The sequence below is a fragment of the Anser cygnoides genome, chromosome 6 (assembly GCF_040182565.1).
Source record: "Anser cygnoides isolate HZ-2024a breed goose chromosome 6, Taihu_goose_T2T_genome, whole genome shotgun sequence".
Classification (NCBI taxonomy): domain Eukaryota; kingdom Metazoa; phylum Chordata; class Aves; order Anseriformes; family Anatidae; genus Anser; species Anser cygnoides.
Window position 1 is genome coordinate 8,852,388 of NC_089878.1, and position 24,071 is coordinate 8,876,458.

The window sequence follows — 24,071 nt, forward strand, 5'->3', positions numbered from 1 at the left end:
GAGGAGGGGAGAGACTGCACAGAGTCTGCCAAAGGATGTGGGCAGACCTGGGGACAGACTCCAGACCTCCAGCAAAGTATAGACTAAAATACACTATTTGCTGTGTCATTTTTTAAAAATGAGTGAGCCAATTGCTAATGCCCTGTTAACAGAGCATTTCCTCAGGCAAGTGCAGCTGGAAGTTGGTCCCTAAGGAAACAACCAAGTTAAAAACTTAGGATTTGATTCTGAGATCCCTCAAAGATCCTGCAAATAACCTCCTTCCTATCCCAGTTTAGTATGGAACACATGAATGGAACACTGCCAGGGTTTCAGTCCAGGCTTTTAAACTTTGCTGCTAATTAGCTTCCTCTAGTTTTTCAGTGTACGATAAGTAGTGTCAGTGGGACAAATACTCTAAAAGTCCTGGAGCGTGGGTGCACCCTAGGTAGAACCACCAGTAAACAAAGGACAAAGCCCTCGTCCCCTAGTAGGGGTGATGCATCAACTCTCTAAGCGCTGTTAGGTTTAACATCAAACCTTGGGCAACTACTCCCAGTTTTCTAATTAGACAAATTAGGCTACGTTGAGAGGTGGGTTGACTAATGAGATGATGGGGACCCCAACCTGCCTTCCAAGTACTGCTCATAGTTTGGCACGGTGCTGTCCCAGGGACGTCCTCAGCTGCTGCTCCTCTTTCTGTCCCTTGTGTCCTCACATCTCCCTCGCTAGTTGACATCCACAGCTGCTCTGACACACCAGAGACTGAGCTCTGCAGACGGAGCTGTGCTTTGGAGGGAAGTTTAATTTACTGGGAACATGCAAAGTTAGGTGGTAGTCTGTGAGGATAACAATTAAAAAAATATAAAATAAAAAAAAGTCCCTTCCCTCAGATTTATTGGCTTTTTGTTTCCAGAGAAGATGTTCCCTTTTTATTTTAATATCTCTCTGCTTGAGGGCCTCTTCTGGTTCTTTTTCAGTTTCTAGGATCATTCTGAAACAATTCATAAAACTAAAGGAGGCTCTTAGGTACAATTTTAATGGTCTAATTTGTTTTCAAACTCAGGGAAAAAGAAAACCCAACTCTATTACTAATGACATAAAAGCAAGGTAGTAATAAAAAGAGTGATTTTTATAATAAAGGGGAAAATAATTCTCCCCAGACTTCTTTCACTAGATTATGTACAGTGTATATTTTAAAGCTTTCTGTTGGCAAGGATGTTATTCATTTTCTTTATAATTAAAATATGGCTGATGACAAAGTGATATGCGGTCGAGTCCGTTTTCAGTCTACCCACGTTCCTCAGCAGCACAGACCTGTTCCCTGCCTGGGCAACGGGCTGCTCCTTGGGCAAAGGCATTCTTTGGGAAAGAAAAGCAGAATTTTGAAGGAAAAAATATGCAGCAGCTGGGTCTCAATTCATGGTTCTTTTTGAGTAAAAATGAGCACGTGATTCTTTGCTATCTGCTTGAGAAGCCATCTCCTCTGTCTCTTTGGTGACCCCGATGCCATCCCAGCTTGGACGTGGGCAGCGTTTTGATTTTAGGGGCTCAGTGGCTGGAATTGTTTTAAAGGAAGAAATAAGCAGCAGCTGAAGAGAGGCTGTTAGCTGGGACATTTGTGGCTGAAATATGTTTGGGATACATTGTGATGATGGTTGACCTTGGCATCAAAGCTAGTTTGGGTCGTTATCAAACCAGAATGGTTCCAAGCTGCAAGAGGGGGGTTTGCTTATTTGTTATCTGGTTCTCCTCCATCTGGGATGCTAAGTAGTCCAGAGACTGGAGATACGTTCTGTATTTTGGATGGCTCTGGAAGCTTGAGGGGGTTTTAGACCCAGTAATGAACAGATTTTTCTTCAGAGCTGGAGAAGGAGAGCTCTGATGCCACGGGCCAGCCCCAAGTGAGCACCAAACAGCTTCTGTCCCTGCCCCACCCTCTGCTAACGAGGTGTTTTTCCCTCCCAGTCCTAAGCTCTTTCAGATGGCTGCTGTTGGCTAGCAGCTGCACGTCATCCCAGAAACGAATGCATGGAGAGTAGGAAAAAACATCAGCTCCATCACTATATATTATTAGCATGCGAGGCAAATGAGTAATCTTGTAGACCTTGGGATAATAACTGCTGTTTAAATGCCAAGCTTTTTTAGTGGATCCTTATTATGGTAGGAAATTATCCACATTAAAGTTAAGCAGGGTTTGTTCTAGCATTTATCATCTGTTTTTTTTCTGAGTCACTTCTAGTCCATCCTGCTCGCGGCTCACAGATCTCCCACTCTAAATCCCTTTCAATCCCTCATTAAGAAGTTCCTCTTCCAGGAAGGCCAGTGGGGTTAACCTTCTTCAGGAAAAACACACTTGTTAATTAAAAGAACATTGATACTCTAAAGGATAGAGCCAAACCGTGGATCACTGCGCATTGGATGTTGATTTATGCTTCTCATTTGCTAGAGGTGGGTGAAACTGTGTAAAACACATTTGGTTCAAAGGAGCCCATCGCTACAGCTGTACTGCAGGCCGGATTCTCCTTTGGGCAAAGTTTCACCAGCTTTAATTTGGAATTAAAGTGCCCGTTATTTAATTACCCTGAATTATTAAATGATCTAAATGTAATTCACATCCTTATAATTGTTGCAGGTTCTCCAAAGCCTGTTATTTTTACCGCTGAAAATTTCCCCACCAAACTCTACTGTACTTGAAAGCCTTCAGGGGTTTATGTAAGGAAAAGAGCAAAAAAAAAAAAAGCCATATTTGCACCTGAAGGAGGATGTACGTTTACGAGGAAGCTCAGCTGTCTCCTTGTTATTTGACGTTTATTATTTCCTTGCTTAAAATGTTGTGGTTACCCAGCCACAAACACAAAACGTGCCTTTGAGGCTGGAGGATGCTGTGTCACCTGTCCTGACTCATCTGTTTCCAGAATTTAAGTGCTTGCAACCAACCTGCATGGCAATGAGCATGTGTGAGAGTTCGGCTGAAATATTTGTTACTGTGGAGTGTGCTACCAGCAACGAAGAGCTAGGCACAAATAATGAAGACAAATTAAAATAAAGAGCTGAATGTATCCTGACTCACCACCACGGGCTGCCTGGTGGGTTGGGCTCTGGTGAGCTAGGCCCTGCTCTGTGCAGGACAGCAAGGGGTCAGCAGTGAGGGCTCCCTAAAGCTTGCCTTCTGGGGCCAGGGGAGGGTGTTTGCTTAGCAAATAATGCTCTTGGCATGGGAGGGGAAAAAGAAGTCTTCCAGTTGGTTTCTGTTGGCCCTCTGCTGGAGGTTACTGCCTTGCAACCCTAGTACAAAAGAGTTTTTGTGAACGTCTGCTGCTCTGGCAGTCCCTGGCCATGGGAGAGGCTGCTTTCCCTGAAGAGCTGGTCTATGAGAGAAGAGGACCTAAAACATCCCGTGTGGCCATGCTATGGTGTCCAGTGGCCACAGCAGGACTTGGCTGAAGTGAAGGTCTCCATGTCCACACATGCAGGAGGAAGGGAGGGAGACTTGCCCCCAGTGAGCAGAGCTGTGAGTTTTCTTGCAGGCTGTAATATTCTTGTAGCATGGCTCCTTTCCTCTGCAAAGTGAGAGAGCATGTGTCAGCTCTGTGCTTATCCTCACTGGGAAAGCAGAAGACCCCAGACATGACATGAAAATAAGGTAGTAGTCTGTGGTTCTGGCAGAAATGATAGAATCTTGGTTTGATATCAAAAGAGATGTGAACACTGCAGACTCCTTTGGTTTCCTGGGGAATTTGACCTCAAGTTACTGCTGCCTGTTGATGACATCAAGGAGGATAGTGTGTTTTTAGAGAGGCTACGCTCTGAATCAGACTTCGCAATCTGGGTACCTCTGGATCAGAAAAGTTATCATCAGCCTTTACTCATAACAATCTAAAAATGAATAATCTATAGGCTGGGTCCCTAATTATAACAGTTTTTAATGTTAAGCTAACTTGGACGTGACTGTGCTTCTTTCTGTCTGCCAACAGGGATGCAGTGGTTGCATTATTTCTGTAGGTGGGCAGATTCCCAATAACTTGGCAGTGCCACTGTACCAGAGTGGAGTGAAGATTCTTGGCACGAATCCTTTGCAGATTGACCGGGCAGAAGATCGCTCTGTTTTCTCAGCTGTTCTGGATGAGCTGCGTGTGGCCCAGGCTCCCTGGAAGGCAGTTAGCACTCTGGTAAGTTGGGAAATGATCTGGGAAACGATAAAGTTCCTAGGTGTTGTGAGCATCTGCTGGAGGGACCAACTTACTGATACGTTTCAAGATTCTGAAGATATTTGACATTTTTTTACTATCCATGTTAAAGAACTTTTTGATCCTTGCAAAATGATGCTGTAGCTCAGGTACGGGAGTGGAATGGGAACTGGAAGGGAAGTGTCTTCATATTATCCTCACACATCATGGGATATATAACCAGCAAATGTTAGCACCACTGTCAGGCTACTCTGGTTTATTCTGCTGGCCTTGAAAACTACTCTATTACATGGAGATGGCAAAGGACTAGAGACATGTCAGCACCTTTTTTTTTTTTTTCCCAGTGAAGCTCTATGGACAGGGAGGTTCTGAAGAGGACAACTCTGGAACAGAGAAGCTGTGTATTCTGTTCAGTCCCTGTTCAGTCCCGTACATCTTTCTTTATTTCAAGTGCAAATGCAGCTAGAGTGATACTATGGAATGACTTCAAAATATGTTCTTGTTCACAGCATGTTTTCCCTCCCTGTCTTTAGAGAGATGCAGTTGAATTTGCAGGCTCTGTGAGTTACCCATGTTTGCTGAGGCCTTCCTATGTTCTGAGGTAAGGCTCAAACATCAGAGCTCATCAAGCTGGGGGGTATGAAGTAAAAAAGCCTTTTTGAGTCAAGGGAGAGAATTGTTTTAGGGAACTTGGAATACACTGTGCTAGGTACACGCAGTATAGAGCTGCCAGTCTTAACAGGTGGAACGACTGCCTGTACCAGTAAAGGGAGCCAATGGTTCCCTTATGTCCATCAGGCACAGATCAAAGGCAGAACACAATCCTAAGAATGTCTGTTTAGCTGAACTGCCTTCTTCATGTCTGAAGACCAAAAACATGAGCCATCTGGGATGCTCCTTAAGGTTCCTGAGCCTAGCTGTACAATTAAGCCAGAAGATTGTTTGCCACCAGGAAAAACAGAAGGCAGTGTGCTGAGGCCATTTATTGGGGTTGACATCTGTTATCAGAAAATGACAGCATGTCTTTTGAATTCAGCTTCTTATTTGCCAAGCTTCTCTGCTTACAGGCATGTTTTATGTCCCTACACTGTGGCAGCTGTTTTTCTTTAAATAGACATTGTACAGAACTGCACATTTCCGACAGCTAGACTTTTTGAAGAAGTTACATCAGTGCTCAAACAGGTTTTGAATGATCACTCTTCTCTGTGAGGAGTTTCTTCATAGCTGACTAGGCACAAAGAGGCAGTTTGCTGGGCACAATTTACAAGTGCAAATAAATTGGAGACAGGATCCTTTTCATATGAAAAGAAACATATCAAAATGAGGAGACACAATATTCATTTTCAGGGGAGCAAAAAAAATCTTTTCATTTAAAACAGGGGAAAAAAGAAGCATTTCATATATGTTCAACCTCAAGAAAATATCTCTTAGAAGACTGCTGATTGTGACTTTTCTATTCAGTTTCTGAAGCTTGCAGTGGAGTTGCAAAGCAAAGTTAAAAGCCAGCACTCTGATCAGGAGGACAACTTAGAAAGTGCTCCTGATGTCACTTTCTAGATTTTTAGGGCACACTCCTTTTAGCCTATTGTTTCCATTTGTATCAAATTAAGCATAGCCCCTTACCATGTAAGTATTTCTTAACGCAGTATTTCCAAGGTATTTTGAGCATTTCAAGGTTAGGGGAATTTCAGGGAGATGAAACTGCAGAATGTCAAACTTGAAGAAATATAAAGTGAAAAGCCCTTGCACAGCATATAGTCTGGCCTCTATTTGCAGAACAGCAGCAGGTCCACAGCTAGGCTTCTTCATCCTTTGTACAGATATGGCCTTTAATATTTGCCAGTTGCCTTTGAAAACTAAATGCATTTCCCCACCATTTATGTACCGTGTGCACCCGTTCACATCCTCAGTGGTGCGGCTGACATAGGTCCCTGGATTTAATTGAACTCTATTGATCTACATCAGCTGAAGTTGTACTCCAATAAAGTATAAGCATGTAGGTACTTGTGGCTATTTATCTTAGGTTCAAGGGCCTGATTTCATGGGATAGGTCCTTCCTTCACTTTTCCCCACAGCCTCTGTGGGCTTACCCACCAAAGCAAAGGGGAAGCTGAGTGGCAGTAGTAGAAGTGGGCAATGTTAGATCTTAAGAAATAAATTTAAAAACATCCTGCCTTTCAAAGGGACTGAACTACTGTCAATCTATGTTCTGCCAAATCCCTGTCTGATACTACAGAGAGCTACATTTCAAAGTAGCTTTCAGACACCGTATCTGTATCTGCTGTGCCCCTCCCCTATAGTCTAAGAAGACAGCCAGCAAAGAGCAGCCCGTTGTCACCTGCATTTGTATTGTCACAACCATCACCAGTGGCCTGGCCACTGAAGAGCAATCAGGCTGACAGTGGGCAAAGAGTCTGTTTTGTCATGAGCTCACAGCTAAGCCGCACGATATGGTGAAGGAGGCTGCGTCTTGAGCGGGGATATGTGGTTGACTAGCCACCTTCTCCAGCTTAGGGGGAGCTTCAAAAGCTTGGGTCAGAAAGGGGATTTCCCAGCAGTGCTAAGGCTGCACAGCTCCAGTTCATTGCGTGATTTTTCATCATGGTTCTGGAGGTTACCTGTCATCTCTGGAAGTTACCTGTCATCTCTGGAAGGCTGGTGGAGGTTCGTGAGGTACCAGCTCTGCCTTTCTTTCAGTCCAGAGTAGAAGGAGCAGGTAGCTTAAGCCAGGGTCTTGCTCAGCTAGCCTGTCACATAAAGGTGGTTGTGCTGGGCTGTCTAATGCTATAATGTCTCCCTTATCATTATGAGGGAGGATGATCTGGTTTTGGTTTACCTTTTTTTTTCTTTTCTATGTGTCATTCTTACAGTGGCTCTGCAATGAATGTGGTATTCACCGAAGATGAAATGAAGAAGTTCTTAGCAGAAGCCACAAGAGTCTCTCAGGTACTGGTATTTGCCCTGCCACTGCTTTTGCTTTTTGTGTTTGCTGTGTTTCTTCCACCCGTGCTGTGCTTTCCTTCTGTTTCTGTGTTGCTTTTTCCCAACTCTCTTCCTTGCCTGGGGAGGAGCCAGGGAAATTCAAGTTTGACCCCTCTGTTCATTCCCCAAAGGGTGGATCTTGAATGCAGGAACCTTTGCAAGCTTTTGCTATGGCATTTAGCTCTCCAAATCACGTACTGAGTTTCCTTTGGTACAGAAGCAGACTGGTGCTTGCTTACTGTTAATCCAGTGGGATTACTGATCTGCAGAGTATGTAAAGCAGAAGATGAAAGGTGTCAGTTTTAAATGTTTTTAAAAGTTATTTTGGCTTTTTTAGTGTCTTTTTTTTCCAGCAAGGGGAAGGTTTTGGTCTAGAACACTGAAATTTAGAAAAGAAAAAATCTGAGCAATTTCCCGAAGACCTGAGTGCTTCAAAACATAGTAAAACAGCTCAAAGCTGACTTTTTTTTTTCTATCCTTGCTATCAGTGTTAGTGTGTAAGGGATGTTTGGAGAGCTGAGAGTGTGGGAGGAGGAAAAAGTGAAATGATTGAGCTCGAATGAACAATATACAGAATTTGGAGTCTGACCTTTCAACAGCCTCAGAGTTTGGCTTGGCCTTTTGGCCTGTTTTCTTGTTCCCCCCAACCTCTCCCGCATTTTTTATTTTTGTGTTTTTTGGAATGATCCCTGTTCAGAAAAGTGCTGTAATGCCATAAACACTGCTCTCATGGGGAATCTTGGAGTTAAGTAGTTAGAGGAGCTCTCTGAAAACACAACTGGCTGAGGAAGCAGACACATTGCTGCTTACTCAGAGGATTTCTTAGGTGGTGGATTTCTTAAGTTTGAGCAAGAATTAAAAAAAAAAAAACCAACGTGATTTTTAAATGTATGAGGCAAATGATGGAAGTTTAACCTTTTGGTAAGAAAAGAGCTAGTCAAATGGAGAGACCTTGCAAAGTAGTAATATCCTGAAGGGTAGGTTAATGTGGAAGAAAGAAGACCACTCAGTTTCATTTGCAAACAGTGGTGGAAAACAGATTTTCAGCAATGCTCAGCCACCCAAAACACTGAGCTTCTCTCTGTACTTCATTTGTATTTCCCCATGCGCTCACAGAAACAAAGCAGACAGCAGTGCTCAGTGGGACAGAACACTTTCTGTGGGCATCTTTATGATGGTAGTGCCCAGGAAAGTAACCCTTGGTCAGCTTAACTTGTCACAGCTTGATAAACTTTAATTGGGCAATGATGCTCGTCCTCGCTGAGAGGTCTGAGCCCTGGCACAGGAGGCCCCATGGGGAGCTGAAGGAGAGGAGCTGTGGGAGCATTTTCCTGGGGAAAAGAGTGGGTGTTTGCACGGGGTCCTTGAGATGGCCGGTCCTGCTGCACAAATAAGGCATCAATGCTTGCTGCAAACACAACCAGCTGTGCTTCGTGGCCACACCGTGAGGTTTTGGGTACTCTGGCCTTGATCCTGCAGAAAAGTATGCTAGATTTACATGCTAAATCTTTGCTAGTGTAGTCAGACTGCAAAGGGAAGACTTCCTTCTTTGTGTAGTATATTTGTACTGACAACAGCCTTAGTATAGTAGAAGCTAAGCAGGCAAAAAGCACAACAGAACAAAAGTACTGTATTCTGCTTCTAAATTAAGGAGGTTTTTTAACTTTGTCAAGGCTTTATAGGCCGTGACTGGTTCCACTGAATTACCTGTGAGCATAGAACTGAATGTGAGCATCTGTGTGTGAGACACAGAGTTCATCTTTCTGGTTACAAAGCCTTATCTATTTTTGTTCCACCCAACAAAGCATCTCCAGATAAAGTGCCTGACCTGCAATGTGTTGTTTTAGCCACTTTGCAGTGATGGTGTTGTCTCACTATATATGTTGTCTCACTATATATGTTGTCAATAACGGTCCAAACTTCTTGCAAGAGTTGAGACAGACTGGAATAGACAAGGTTGTGTGCACATATAAAATCTCCTGGTGAAAAACTGCAGCAAGACAGAAAGTTACACGACACAGGCCACTAAATTTATGAAACAACCTAGGCTGTGGCATTGTCCTTGCCTGTGAATTTACCCTTGCACTGATAAATGTAAGGAATTGTGTCTTGTAACTTTTGAAGTTGCTTTATATTTTTTCAAGAGGAGCCTTTTGAGCATGCATAAGCTGTCATTTATTCCATTTTATTCTCTAATAAATAACAGACAGTTAATAGTGGATGGGACAGATAAAATGTTGAGACATAAAGCTGGCCTGGAAGAATGTGGATTAGATTTTTAACCATCTGCTGGAGTGAGTGCCTGGGAGAAGAAAGCAATGGAGAAGTGTGTGCTGGCATCCCAGAGACAGGCAGAAGGAAGAGGAAGGAAAACTGTGTATACCAGGGAACATGTTGAAACTCAAGGACGGGTCATTCCTGGCCAGCTATAATTAGTGGCAACTTCTCCCTGGGAGACATAAGAAACCGGGCAGATAAATGAGAAAGGAGTAGATAGTTAAGTCACATATTTTAGTCAACCTGAATTAACAAAAGGCAAGTGAGGTGCCCTTGAGGCTCGCAGACAAACTGAAGATCTTAGAAGTAAGGAACATCTTTGGGAGACAAGATCAGAGGCCCCTGGATCCATGCAAGTGTTCCACTATCTTCCTTCTATCATGGTCTCACCTAAAAGCTCTTTGCATTTTTCCCCAAATATTCACTGTCATGGTGACACTTTATGGAGTGCTTCAGTGGCTTTGGGGAAATTATGCCAACTTTCCCCCTATTATTTCCTTGGCAAAGATCGCTGATCTTTGGAAATAAGGATATTAATAGATTGGCCTTGTGGGATTCTGCTTCCAAAGGTTTTGCAGTGATGAATAGTGAGCACTTGGATGATCCACAAATACTCTCAACTAAAAGCTTGCTTCTTTTGGTTTGTCGTCATGACAGGATCACCCTGTGGTACTCACTAAATTTATTGAAGATGCCCGTGAGGTGGAAATGGATGCTGTAGCCAAGGCAGGAAGAGTAAGAACTTTTGCTTTTCATTAATAATAAACTTTTTTTTTTTTTATAAAAGATCAACAATTTGCAAAAATATGTGGGTTTTAATGATTTATTTTATACAGCCATGGATTTGTGCCTAGAAGAGAAGAGAAACAAGAAAAGATGAATTCCTCTGAGGTCCAAAAACATTATGCTTGAAAAGCTCAGCCTACCTTATTGTATACACCTAAATAATTGTTTTAAACATTGCTTAACCACATGCCTGAATCCTTTAGGATATAACTTCTATTGGATTCACAAATCACTGGCTTCGCAAATGACTTGTATCAGAATTGTCAGCATGTTTTACAGTATCACCACAGTTTTATTACTACAGCTTCGCCTTGCATGTCGTTACTAATCAAATACAGTTCTCCCCAAAAAAAAGCTCACAAACTTGTCATTTAATAGAAATACTGTTTTCAATATTCATTTTTAACCAACAGACAAGATTATTGTCTTTTTTGGATATCAAGGTAGTGCACCTTGATGCAAGTCATTTAGCTTAAAACCTTAGGGCCTGAGTTTCCCCTGCTTGGTTTTTCTCCACAATTAAAACCCCATGAAAGAGTAAGCAAATGTTTACAAATGATGGGGAATGACAACTTGTTTGTGTTTGTGGCAAGGAGAACTTAAAGAGCTGGTTTAAAGCCTAATGAGGCCTTGCCTTCTGAGTCAGCAGTGTTAGAGGGGGTCATAGGATCTCCAGACTGTGGTAGCTTCTATCATTTTCAGTTTGCTTAACCACAGTATGAAAGACACTAACACGATCCTCTTTTTCTTATGCCCTGTGTCTGCTGTAGGCCTGTTCTTCCCAAAATCTTGGGAGATTCCGTTTTTGACCCATCTCTTTTGACTTTTGGATAGAGCTCTATTCAGGAGACTGCCGCTCTGTACACAGCAGAGGGTTTGGACTTCGGGGCACAGTTCATGAGAGTGTGTGAGGGGACTAATTACTGTGTCATTATTGTATGCAGGTTATCTCACATGCTGTTTCAGAGCATGTGGAGGATGCAGGCGTTCACTCTGGAGATGCCACTCTCATGTTACCCACACAGACTATTAGCCAGGGAGCCTTGGAGAAGGTAGGTTTTGCTCTTGCACTGAAAAGAAAAGGAAAATAAGAGTTTGAATCACCTTTCTCCTTGCTTGGGAGAACTTAAAAGAGGAATTCAGGAGAAATCAAATCAACAATGCTTTTTAAATGTCAATATGATTTCTGTGAATGTATGATTTTAGTGTGTACCCTGTGAATGGCTCTACTGTACATACTGCACTGTACTGATCATCTGAATTGTACCCCGTTAAATTTAGGGGTAGAGGTACATGCTTTTAGATATTTTTTTTTTCATCCTTTTTAGGACAAACTTTCATAGCAGTGGAGGAGTGTCTAATTGATGAGCATGCTGTGGTCCACTTCTCCTAGTCTTTAAGTGATTAGGTCAGATGCATGAGTTTATAGCTGCCTGCCTTTTCTGGAAGGGATTTTGGAATGAATGAACCTCACCTAATTTTGACTTGTTCCTCTTTGAAGAATAAACCTAGTAATACAGAGTTAGCTGTCAACATGCATTTTCGAAACAAAATGTGCAGTCCTCCGTGACGTCATCCTGCCTGTGTTCGAACTCTATTTATGAAAATATTCAAGGCCTTGCTTCCGAAAATAGCCATCTTCTGGAGCCAAGCTATTCAAACACTTGTACTGAAATGGTGTGATTTCTTGACAACTTGGAAAATATGGCCATAGCGTTTTCTCCCAATTTGTTCCAGAGTATTTCTGCTGACACACCTTCCACTTATCTGTGATGGGACAGGCTTGTTGGTGGAAGACTCTTGGGATGCCTATAATAGCAAGTAGTTAATCTCGAATGGCAAAACATCATTATTCATTATTTCACAAAGAGAGTTATACAGGCTCCAGTGTGCAATGTAGGAATTACAACAGACAGGACAGGCTTTTATTCTGTCTTTCTCTCCCCTTCTCACATGCACATGAAGCTGTGTTTTTACTTCTGCCCTCAAATGGAGCCCCAGGCTCTGGATTATCAGACAGATTTGACACTGTTTGCTTCTGAAAGATAATGCTCTTGCCAAAATGAGGGTATAGTGAAAAGCTATGCTATAGCAGAGAGATGGGATTTAAAGAAATACACGTGAGGTCATTTATTGACGTGTGGCTGCTTTGTAGGATTTTATTTCATATATAATAACCACACACATACTGTTTTTTGTAGGTAAAAGCTGCTACAAAGAAGATTGCAAATGCATTTGCCATTTCTGGTCCGTTCAACATTCAGTTCTTGGTGCGAGGCAATGATGTGATGGTAAGAGCTCTTGTGACTGTCGAAGGAAATCAGACTCTGCTCTGGATAGCTCGGTGCATGGTTTCTGTAGTCCCTGTCACGGAAGCTCTGTGGCAGTCCCAGCTGTGGGTTTCTAACCTGCCTTGTCTGATTGTGTGTGGCTCACCTGTGTCATCCCTGTGACACACAGTTCTCCCTGCCTGGCTGGGAGAGAACATCCTTCCATGCCTGTGCAGTGCTGCCACTGAGAGCGAAGTGAGTCTGGTTGCACTGTCTGTCAGCAATAGCTTCATTTCACTGTAGGCTTTTGTCCTTCCACAAATCATCAGTGTTTAATGTGATGGACAGCACTGAGACCTGTGCCTCATCCTATAAACAGCATATCATTGCTTTCAGCTCTGTTATCCTCTCTGATCTTTATATGTTTTGATTGTTAAGATAAGTCTTCCATGTCACTGGAAAGAAAGACAGACAATTTCCGTGTTTAAGCCTTTAATATAAGCTGTTAAGATAGCTACTAAGACCTTACTACGTAGGAAACTATCAGTAAGAGCAGTACGGCAGATGTCTGACCCTTTATGGGTAACAGCTAGCTTTCTGTGGCTAATGGAGGAAGGTCAGAGGAATGCGAACAGTTTGACTGAGGAAGCAGTGAATGGAAGGAAATTCTGCCATGGTATAGAAGAGTACTGGTGAAAGATTCTGTTTGGGCTAGTAGTTGAGAAGAATGTTCTTAACTGTTCTTCACCTTCCTGAATAACTATGAAACAGAAGAAACTCCACAGAGGGACAGAATGGAGTCTTTCCTTCCTTGCTGTCCCTCAGTGGTGTTTGCCTTTTCTCTGGATAACCCCTCTTTTTCCTCCTGTCCTGGCTTACCTAGTCTTGCCCTGGTTCATTACCCCTTCATTCTAACTTACAGCAATTTCTCTCTTGCTAATGAACTCCGTGGCATGCTTCTCAGCAGGGTGCAGAACTTCTGTTTCTTGCTTGGGTCACTCAATGACTCCCAAACGTAGATGAGGAAAGTCAGTAACGAGTGGTAACCTGGGCATTTGGGAAGTAACATTACCATGGAAAAAGAAGGTGGGCTTCTAAAGCTTGTACCTAATACAGGTGCATAAATTCCCTTGCTTCTTGTGCACTAATTTAGGGTATGGTACAACACAATTTCCAGAGTGATTTCTAAATTAATCTGGGGTCTAATTTTCAGACAACAGAGCTGAAACTCAGCTGCGGAACCCTGGAGTCCTGTCTCAGACTGTCCACTTCCCATTCCTCACTGGTGTCTGTAATACCAAACACCATTTCTGTGCCTCTTATTTGGCAATCTGAAGAGCATCTCTGCCAAGAGGAGTAAGGACTGATTTCCAGAAACATGAAGTAATCTGTTTTTTCACTGCACAGTGCCTGACCCTGGTATTTCTCCTTTATAATCCCATCAGGTGATAGAGTGCAACTTGCGGGCTTCACGCTCCTTCCCTTTTGTATCCAAGACTCTGGGTGTGGATTTCATCGATGTGGCCACGAAAGTGATGATTGGAAAAGAGGTTAACGAGTCAACCCTCCCCACGCTGGAGCAGCCCATTATTCCCTCCAAATACATTGGAATTAAGGTATGGTTTCAAAAAGCACACAAAAGAACAAAACAGTGTCAGCACTTATCACATTAATAGGTTATAGTATTTTAATGCCTGGAGAACAATTTACTCATTAGCCAAGGGCCAAATTGACCCTTTCCAGTTTCTGTTACAATGTACATTGGGAATTTTAGAGACATCAAAGGAAAAATTTCCAGTGCTTATTAACAAAATCAATCTCCTTTTATTTCTTACTTTGAACCCACTCAATTATGTTTCTAAACTGCCTGAAAAATACGTACTTGTGGGATTGAATACTGAAGTTCAGGCTTTTTTGTAATGCTGTCTGAAATATGTTTGGACATGCACAAATTTATGTTTTGAGTACCCCTAGATTTTACGTTCAAGATTTGGGGTGTGGGCTGTTGGATGCACAGAATCTCCCTTATATGTATGACCAATTAGTTAAAGGGGGTGAAAGTACTGGATCCTTTGCTTTCAGTGGCACCAAGTTTTCCCTCTTCTTAATTACTGAGCTTATACGGCACCCAAGATACCAAAGTGTACTTTAGATGTTTTTGAAAGCTTGGTGGAAGAAAAAAAATTAATTGAAGTACCTAATCATAAAAATCTAGAACAGCAGTGCAGAAAACATGATTGATAATGAAAATTGTTCATACAGACACTTTCCAGCTTTAATAGTTCCCATAATAAGTGAAAACTGAGGAAACAGAAAATAGCTAACATCTTTCTGCTAATAAAATCTTCAGACCTGTTAAAATACAAGCCACATCCATGACCCAAGCCATCTCAGGTTATTGGCAAGCCAGTTAGCCTGGAAGTAGTTTTACATTTTATTTTGAAGCCACAGATGAGTATTTTTCTGAAATTCTAATCTGAGATTTTTTTATTCTTGAGTCTCGTTTCTATAGATTTCAATTATTTAGGCTTAGGGCTCCTGTGCTGTTGTTAGCTAACCAGTCAAGAGTTTGGTCTCTCCTGGGAGTGTGGGCTACAGAATGGAAAACCCAGCTATGTTCTTGAAAACTTCACTACAAAGGCTTTTGTACTGCTGGTGTTCTGTATGGATTTGTCAGATGTAAAAAAACTGATAATGCCTTTGGAAATGCTAAACTTTGAAAAATATTCCTGTTAAACCTGGTTCTTGTTATTTGAGCGTCATATTTTTTGTCCTCTAATGGTTTTATTGCTAGGAATATTTGCATGGAAATGGGATTTTGTTTCTCCAGCAGTTCTTAAGTGCTCTGAAAAGAGAATATGAAACCGGTTTCTTTCTCGATGTAGCTGCTCCTTTGTGAATTTGAACTCCCACCATTTTAGCTTTAGTGACTGAAATACTGTTATGCCATGTTTGCTTTCAGAGTGACACAAGTACAGCCTGCCTAAGTTTAAATCCTGGGTAGAGCATCACTGACTAAGTTTTTAAATAAGATTTATTTGCAGTACCAGAGTCTGTTCCTGCTGATTCACGTTCATGCTTGTGGCAGACAAAAGTTTAGGGAACTGGTTGGAAGGCTTTTCTTGATTGTTCCCTTTCAAGGCAAAATATGCATTAAAAATGATCCACTTTGACTGTCAGAGCTTAGCTTAAGACTGTAGAATTGGCTACTGTAAAAATCTTCTCTTACAAGAGAAACAAAACTGGTCTAAAATTCACCAAGACAGGTGACGTTTATCGACAAACCTTCCTCAGAGAAATTCTGCTGTCACATTTTAGTTGGTCATTGTTAGGTGTTGTGAAACAGCATCTGTCTTGTCTGCAGCATTGCCTCAGAGACTTCCAAGCACAGAATTGTGTCTCTGGATTTAAAAGCAGAATATTTTCTAAGCATTAAGGATGTTGTCCTAATGTAAATACCCGTAGTAGTTTAAGATAGAGAAGCCCTATAGGAAGTTATTTGCTAGCAGAAAGTTGTTTTGGAATATCTGCAACATGTGGTCATTGGCTTTTTATGAGGGAGTTGTTTTGTTTTGTTTTGTTTTTTGTTTGTTTCATAGTCAAGTTAGATGAGATCTCAGAGGCTAACAAAGACTGCAGTGTCCTATATCCTCAGAATAATCATGAAGATAACCAGGAGTTATAACATATCCTTATGAAAGGTCAAAGAAGTAGTGATACGTGTTTTTTGGAGGAGAGAATAAAAAGATGTGAAAATTGTTTGCCAAGATTCAGCTACTTTCCACCAAAAGAGTGTGTTCCTGTGGAATGGTTTGATCCTGTGGATGAAAATTTCTGCCGGAGAAATGTTTTCTCAGAAAAACTTACTTGCTTCAGATAGTATCTCTTCTTGTTTCATGAATTAAACACTTCACACACTTCCTGTTTCAAAATGTGTCTTAAAAATGATAGTCGGTTATCACAGATTAGAAATCTGCTGTCAGGATGTGAGCGAGAGAGCAAGATTGCAATAGTTAAGAGGAAGATTTATTGGTGAAATAGGTATTTATTTGTTCCAGTCCATCGAGATGCTGGGGAAGCTCCTTTGCCAAGTACTCCTTTGCTTATCAGCCTTGACCAGCGCTTCTTTTGGATTAATTCATGTCTGTCTCTTTCTGTCGCTTAAAATGTAGCTGTTTTTTTTTTTTTTGCACTGATGCATTAAATATGGTTCATCCCCTTCTCACGCCCACCCTCTTTCTCTTACCAGGCCCCGATGTTTTCCTGGACCCGACTGAGAGATGCAGACCCTGTTCTGCGATGTGAAATGGCCTCTACTGGGGAGGTATCTTTTAGATTATTTTTTTTTAACAAGTTGTCTGTAAACATGAATCTTTGAAAGTGATCTTATTGCTGCCTGAATCACAATGGCATCTGTAGCTTCTTTGGAAAATTGAAAACATCTTTCTTATCTGTAAAAACACATTGTTCTGGAAAACCCGATTGATTCAGCCACTGGATGTCCCTCTTTACCTGCATGTTGACTCCCTGACTTGGACCTGGTTGGTGTGACAGCCTGGAATGAGTTTGTCTGAGAGCTGTCGGGTTCTGGGAGGTTCTCAGTGCATCAGTCCATCTTATTAATCACCTGCTTCCTGACAGACAAGCATGTTCAGCTTTCGAGCCCCCCCCCTTGGCACATACCAGAATAGCAATATCAAGATTCCAGGTCACAAGCCTTTCGTCTTGGAACGTGCTGGTTACTTAAAGGCAACAACTACATGTGGGGATATTTTTGTTGTTGCCTGGTAACCATCAAGACATGTCCCAAGGCGCAAAAGGTGAGAAAGAACAAATAAAATGCAATGGTTGCAGTGTTGGCTGTCAGCAGGACGAGGGGGAGACGGGGCTGCTTTACCCGCTCTTTCTGCAGCAGGGCTGCGAGGTGCTTCTGAAACGTGTCTGGCATGCAAATAGCACGCTGTAAAGGCACAGAGCTGTTCCTCTTCCTGCATGGGCTCGGCACTGATGGGAGCCCTTACCCTTCAAGAGGTACATGTTTCTGTATACACCTTTTGAAGAGATACTAGCTCACATGGAACAAAGAGGGATTTTTGAGTTCTTCCTGATCTACCAAGAGCTTCTGCAGACATATCCAAGATACCTCTAAACTTGCTTGCTCAGTTACTTCTTGAGAAGAGTTGCAATAACAGATTTTTCTCTGGAAAGCCCACTTGGGAAGTGATTAGATGATGAAGCTATTACATTAGGTCTTCTCTGCCATAGCTAGGCAGGTAGCAGAGCCTGGGCAGCTTCATTTGACATGAGCTTGGGTATGTCTCCATGAGCTGTTTTTGTTAGAAAAGACTTACCCTTTTAGTATGAAACATTATTAGACCCAAATAGATGGTTAGAACAGCCTTAGGTCTCCTACATCTCTCCAGAATTACTTTATTTTGCTCTTTTTAACGTGTGGGAAATCAGTATTGCGGAAGATTTCCTTTCAATGTAGTTAATGGGCAGAAAAAAGCCAAGTGACTTCCTTATTTTCAGAACAATAATGACTACACAGAAAACATTTGCCCCCATCCACCCCCAAAAGAAGGAATAAAAATGTAACTAAGGGCAAGAATTATCCTTCTGTGCTTTATATGGAGTCAGAGATTACCTTGGTCATAAGGGAGGGATTATTAACTTTTATGAGTTGGAAAGATCCATATTCACAAATGCCGTAAAATGTGACAGTTATGAAGGTCTTTCTTATGAGTGAAGTAAGGATAATAACTCTCCTTGGGTAAAATGCTCAATTATTCCTCAAAGACATTTTTAACAAACGGCTTGATTTGGGCTTGAATTTGTCACGTCTACCTGGGAGAGATGTGTTTTACTGGAAGTCTCGGTTCCTATAACAGTAGCAGACACAGTCCTGGGGGTCCCTTCAAGTTTTGTGGGTGTTTTGGTCCCCCTGTAATATTAGGTAATCCTCTCCTGGGTGAAAGCCCCTGGCCCAAGCGTATAGGGTAGGACTCTCCACCATCTAGAAAGTCTAGGAGATGCATAACCCCTCAGGAAATCAGCACAGGAGAACATACTGAACACTCAAGGGTGGGTTTTTAGAGAGAAGCTGAGAAACAAGTTGTCATGATTTTTTTTCCCTCCATTCCCTTGTGGGATTTTTGTTTGTATATATTTTTTTTTCCACTTCAGAAGATCTGGCAAATCACCATTTGTTCTTTGTACGTGACGTTCTGGTTTTTGCTCACCATGGTAACAGTGAGACCATGAATGTGAAGGCTCACTCTGTGATGGGAAGGACCATAAGAGGAAAATGGGAGAGCAATTCTCAATCAGCCTCTTTATCTCATCTGTATATGTGTGTAGATTTGTTATTTCAAAGAGAAAAAGCTGTGATGCTTTCTGCTTCTGCCTGTTTTTCAACAAGTGTGGAGTTGGCCAGAAAAGGCAAGGGCTGTTTTCTTTTCCTAAACTTTCAAAAAACCTCTTTCTGTCATCAGAATTCCAGATTTGGGTAAGGAACACAGTTCAGTTCTTGCAGAAATCATTATCATCTGATGGTCTGTAAGCAACTGAGCTCCAAAGGCAGTTCTGAGTGATGGAGAACTGCTAAATGACTTTTAATGATTTATCAGGTTTTTACTTGTTAAAAAAAAAAAAATCTTATGAATTGGGACATTTCTTTTTGTTATTTTCTTCAGTATGTACTGGCATTTTGCTTGTATTTCATGAGTTTGTGAAATTCTAATGGAAAAACATTTTTATTTATTGTGGCTTATCTTCACAAGAAACTTCCAGGAGTGCATGACGGCACACGTGCAGTTTTATTGGAGTTTGCTGTGTCCACACACAGAGGCACGCCTGCATGCAGAACACTCACTGGTATTTAAGCATTATATAACGTTAAGCATTTTTAATGCACTTACAAACACTGGAGCAGAAGCTGTGTGCAGCATTCACATAACTCAGCAAAATCAATTGCTGTTACTCCTTGGTGTGCCGTTTGAAACTAAAGTGTTGTCTATTCCTTCGTTATTGCTTCATTAAAATTGAGATTTGTCTGCAATGATTTTCTGATTTATTTTTTCCCATGCCTGCAGACTCTGTGCAAAAGCAGTCTTATTCTGCCTGAAGAAGTCAAAAGAGCGTATTTAAATATTTTCACCTTGTTGTTTTTTAAAGCACTGTTCTTGGGTTGTTTTTGTATTTATTTTTTCTCCACTCATGCCTTCTTCTTTGTGCCTTTTCCTAGGTTGCATGCTTCGGGGAGGATGTGTACTCTGCCTTCCAGAAAGCTATGCTTGCCACTGGGTTTACGTTTCCTAAGAAAGGAATTTTGATCGGAATCCAGGTAACTGCTAAAAACCAAAGTTGAGGAAGGACTGACAGAGGAACTGAGTAATTGTTGTCTTGTTTTCATTCACACGTCTGTGAATGTGTTCCTCTGCAATCTGTCTGGAAGTACATTGAGACAGAGGAACAAACACAATAGGGAGATCTTTACTGGGGCTAGCCCAGTGTTTTTTCCTCTGGCTCCTGGTGGTTTCTGCTGAGAGGTGCAAGGGTTTGCTGAGGGCAGGACCCTCAGATCACTGTAAGCAGAGGCTTTGGGAAATTAGAAGCCACCTTTCTGAAGGGAATAATGCATAAAGATGATCCATTCATTGAAACCAATTGAAACCGCTTCCTGTCAGCGCACCGTTTCCATATCACAAAGCTGGACCTGCTAAGTTTTCCCCATAAATGGCAGATTTAATTCCAGGCAGAGCTGTAATGTCATCCAGCAGTGCGAAAAACATGCTGCTGCTAGGTTATTATGTGGCTATAACACTGTCAAGCCACCATACCTCCACCAGGTATGGCACTGTTGCATTCCTCTCCTCATTGGAGTCACGATAGAAATATTGGGACCACATCTTGGATATATACCCTACAGGTCCAGTGACTCCATATCAGAGCAGACCTTGGAGTCTAGGGTTTCATCTCTTGCTGTCTACATCCCTCACAGTTGCTATACGTGACAACAAGTTAAAACAGTGTAATTTCAGGAACGTCCTCCAGTGCAATGGCTTCTGCAGAGAGCCTTTACTTGATAGGTTAGCTTTAGGAACAGCCCCGTTCTCTTCATAGTGTTGTGTCAATAAAAAGGATATGCATTTCGGGATGGAAAGGTGGCCAGGGAGAAAAGCAAAAAGGGTTAAATCCTTATCGAGGCATAGTTACCAATGGTAGGGGATGCTGGGGGTAGATAGACTTATAAACTTTGAGGTGTATGTGTGTTACTCAAAAAAAAAAAAAGAAATCAAACATTTCCTCTGTAACTATAACATTCTTGGGCTGCTTAAAGACGACTGAATGCCTCCTGCCATATCCCTGTTGTGCTGGTAATAATTTTATGCCATGATTGCATAAAGCCAATAAACAAAAAAGTAGAGCCCATGAATACTCCTGTCAGACAATGGGGGTGTGAAAAATGTGTTGGGCTATCTGTTCCAGCAGGGGATGTAAGGGATGTGTGTGAAAAGTGGCCAGGAAGGAACGTGACTTCTGCTAACACAGATCACCACTTAGTCCTTAAAAAAAAAAAAAAAAAAAAAGACACACAGATTGAAGCTGTTGCTCTAAGTTACATCAAATTAGCAAAAAAGTCTTTGCTTGCTACCTGCTTTAAAACTTCAGTATGAGACTCTGGGTAGTTGATACATGTATATCTAATCACTGCAGTACTTAAAAAAAAAAAAAAAAAAAAAAAAAAAAAAAACAGGAGAAGGAAGAGCCCAGTGTCTAAAATTTAAGCTTATTTTCCTGATAACAGCTAAAAGGGAACAGGCAGCAGAGAGTAATTTTAGCTGTGGAAAGCATTTATGTAGCTTTGGTGTCAGTGTCTCTTAAACTGAGCCAAATGTTCTTTGTACAAAGGTCTTAAGGAAAAAGTAATAAAAAAATCAACCCCAAAAGCTCAAGCCCACAAACCTTTTAAAAATAACAAGATTCTGTCTTTTGTAATGAGTGGTTTACAGTTCATTTTCTTGGGAAAGAGTCTGAAAAACAACAGATCAATTGATGAAATGTCTCTTTCCATCTCGGCATATTTCTTACATAATTAAACTCTGAAACAAGAAGTGTAAAGGCAGTGCTGAGAAGCAGCTATTGCTGTACCACTCTGGAGTTTGTCGCCTACCTGCTTTTCAGTGGTCTGCTTGAAAATCTGCCAGCTCTGCAGACAGAGAGGAGAAATTAAACCTTGTAAGAAGGGAAGGTTGACATCCTGACCTGAACCCGATGCGTAAGCTGTGAGTGGTCTTCCCTCAGTAAAGGCTGGAGAAAACAGAAGCCCCTCGCTGCACAGACAGGAGGCACAGGTTGGGCAGAGACCGCCAGCAGCCTGGTTCTTGTTTTAATCCCAAACACGAGGTCATATGCTTCAAACTGCAAAGGTGGCAGTGCATCCTCAGAAGGGAAATACAGGTTCAGAAGGGCAGATACCAGGACACCAGTCTCCATGACTGCTCAATATTTAAAACTGCATAGCTCTGAGGGCTGATGAGGTGGAGACCCTGGCTTTCAAGCTGCAGGTGCTATTATTTCCTCTGCTGTGGATGGTCAGGTCAAAACTCCCCTTTTGGAGACTTCATTGCTTTATAATTAGCTACTTTCTCTGTTTTTTAGGCTGGATTATTAGGTCTTGCAGGAAGAGAAATAAGAAGCCAAATAGTGGTAAATTCTGCTTCCCTCAGAAGTGTCTGGTTCAACATACTGAAGTTATTCAGTGTAGTGCGCATTTTTGTCCTCAGTATTAATTATGTAGGGGTGGGAGGCAGCTGCCTAAGCGAGGACAAAAGTCACATAGATGCAGTTAATAATAGTAGAGAGGAAAATCTTAGCTTCCTTGCAAATGTTCTGGTCTAGGGTATTTTGCAGATCAAGAGTAGTGAACTCAGGTAGCGTACCCAGCCTTGCTGAGAGCTTTCCATGTTGATGTACTCACAGTTTGCAATTCCAGTGGTAATCCTATTTCAGTAGCCACTCAAAACTATTGCTAACAAAGCAGTCATCCTCAAGATCAAGCGGGCAAGCACTCCTTCACATCTGCTGGCCAGCACCAGGTGGAACGGCAGCCAGCCTGGACCACAAGCCCCCTGGATTGTTCCTCAGTTGTGAGCGCTGCCTTGCATTGCAAACATCAAGGTTCCCCAGAATTTTAGAAGCCTTGTGCCCTCCCAGGTTAAATGGGGCATGGCTTTCTTGTTAGACGAAAGAATTGCTGCCAGTTTGTGAGAGATGATAATCTGACCTCTTTTCTTTTCACAATTCAGAGAAATCTGTGATGCTAAAACCCTGAGTCTGCCATCAAATAATTTATATTTTATGCAAGAGGAGTTGAAAAGCTCATTTTATTTTCTTTCCTGATTGGGCTATTCAGTGCTATCTCTGGGAGGGAGTGCATCTGTCTTACATCTGTGGTGGTGACCACGAGATGCGGAAAACACTAATGGAGTATTTTATTTTTAAATCCCAGCACTCCGAGTCTGTTGTTTCAAGGTAACCTTCTCTCTTGGTTCCTTAAGTATGGAAAGCTTAGTATGCTCCATGGCTGATTTGGATACAGAATTCAAGATGAGCACAGAAGATGAGCTGGCTTCATTTTGAGCCTGATCTTAGTGAGAACTGGCATAGTGGTGTTTAAAGAACTGAGGATGTAGCCCTCTACAAATAGCAAGGCATGCTAGCAAACATGACAGAGAGGGTGTAGCAGAACTTTTGCTATAATGGAAAAAGAATACAATTCTTCTGCAATAAATATCTTCCACTAAATAAATCTGCTTGTACTTTTCACCTTTAGTAACTAATGGCTTCTTACACAAGTTCTCTCAGTCAGCTTGTAAATCTGAGGCTGCTCGGATGCGAGCTGACAGCTGTAATTTCTTTTCATGGAGAGGCTGTTTTATGTGTCACAAGTGTTCAGTACATGTTTGATATAAGTTTATAATACTGTTGTGAAAGCCAGCCCCCTGACCAGAAGGCAGAACGGTTCTCTCTGACTGGGAAGCTGCCAACCCTGTCACACTGTATATTTATATTCTCCAGTTAGTGTAGAAAGCAGGATGGCTTCAGAATGAGGTTCTTTCCAAAGCCTATACTGCTCAAAAAAACCCCTGTTGACTCCTTTTCTTTGTAGGAAATAGTTCACCCTTCAAAATGTTGCACTCAGCCATAAAGGTTAAGCCATGAGTAGCTTGAGAAAGGAGCTTGCAGTAATCTGATTTGCAAAATGGCCAGATGAAGCTAAAGTTATAAGCGAGGTTCAGCCAGGCTTGGCAGTGAGTAGGGCGTGTGCTGATTCTGATCTTTTCATTGCTGTACCTTCAACGTCCAGACAAAAGTTATGCTGGGATCAAATGTTTGCTCATCAGTTGCTCTAAAGTGGCTTGTTCACGTGCAGGTGTCTACAGGAGGTCGTCTTATCTCTATTTCTTCTAAATGATGTTAGATCTAGGTGTGCAGCCTGAATCTTTCACGGGTGCCCGAAGTACCTGGCATTCGCGTCCTCATGGGAACAGGGTGTTCCTGTCTCCTGAGTGGTTTTGAGTTT

At 41.9% G+C, this 24,071-nt stretch overlaps 1 protein-coding gene across 4 annotated transcripts in view; it reads left to right on the forward strand.

Annotated features, from left to right (window-relative positions):
• CPS1 (carbamoyl-phosphate synthase 1) overlaps positions 1 to 24,071 on the forward strand; it is a 142,741-nt gene that overhangs the window by 86,849 nt on the left and 31,821 nt on the right. For all 4 annotated transcript variants that reach the window (XM_066999293.1, XM_066999292.1, XM_066999295.1 and 1 more), the window contains 9 exons: positions 3,957 to 4,151; positions 4,703 to 4,770; positions 7,040 to 7,115; positions 10,086 to 10,163; positions 11,159 to 11,266; positions 12,416 to 12,505; positions 13,930 to 14,100; positions 16,734 to 16,808; positions 19,731 to 19,829. In XM_066999293.1, coding sequence (XP_066855394.1) covers positions 3,957 to 4,151; positions 4,703 to 4,770; positions 7,040 to 7,115; positions 10,086 to 10,163; positions 11,159 to 11,266; positions 12,416 to 12,505; positions 13,930 to 14,100; positions 16,734 to 16,808; positions 19,731 to 19,829 — 960 coding nt within the window. The remainder of the gene's footprint in view (positions 1 to 3,956; positions 4,152 to 4,702; positions 4,771 to 7,039; positions 7,116 to 10,085; positions 10,164 to 11,158; positions 11,267 to 12,415; positions 12,506 to 13,929; positions 14,101 to 16,733; positions 16,809 to 19,730; positions 19,830 to 24,071) is intronic.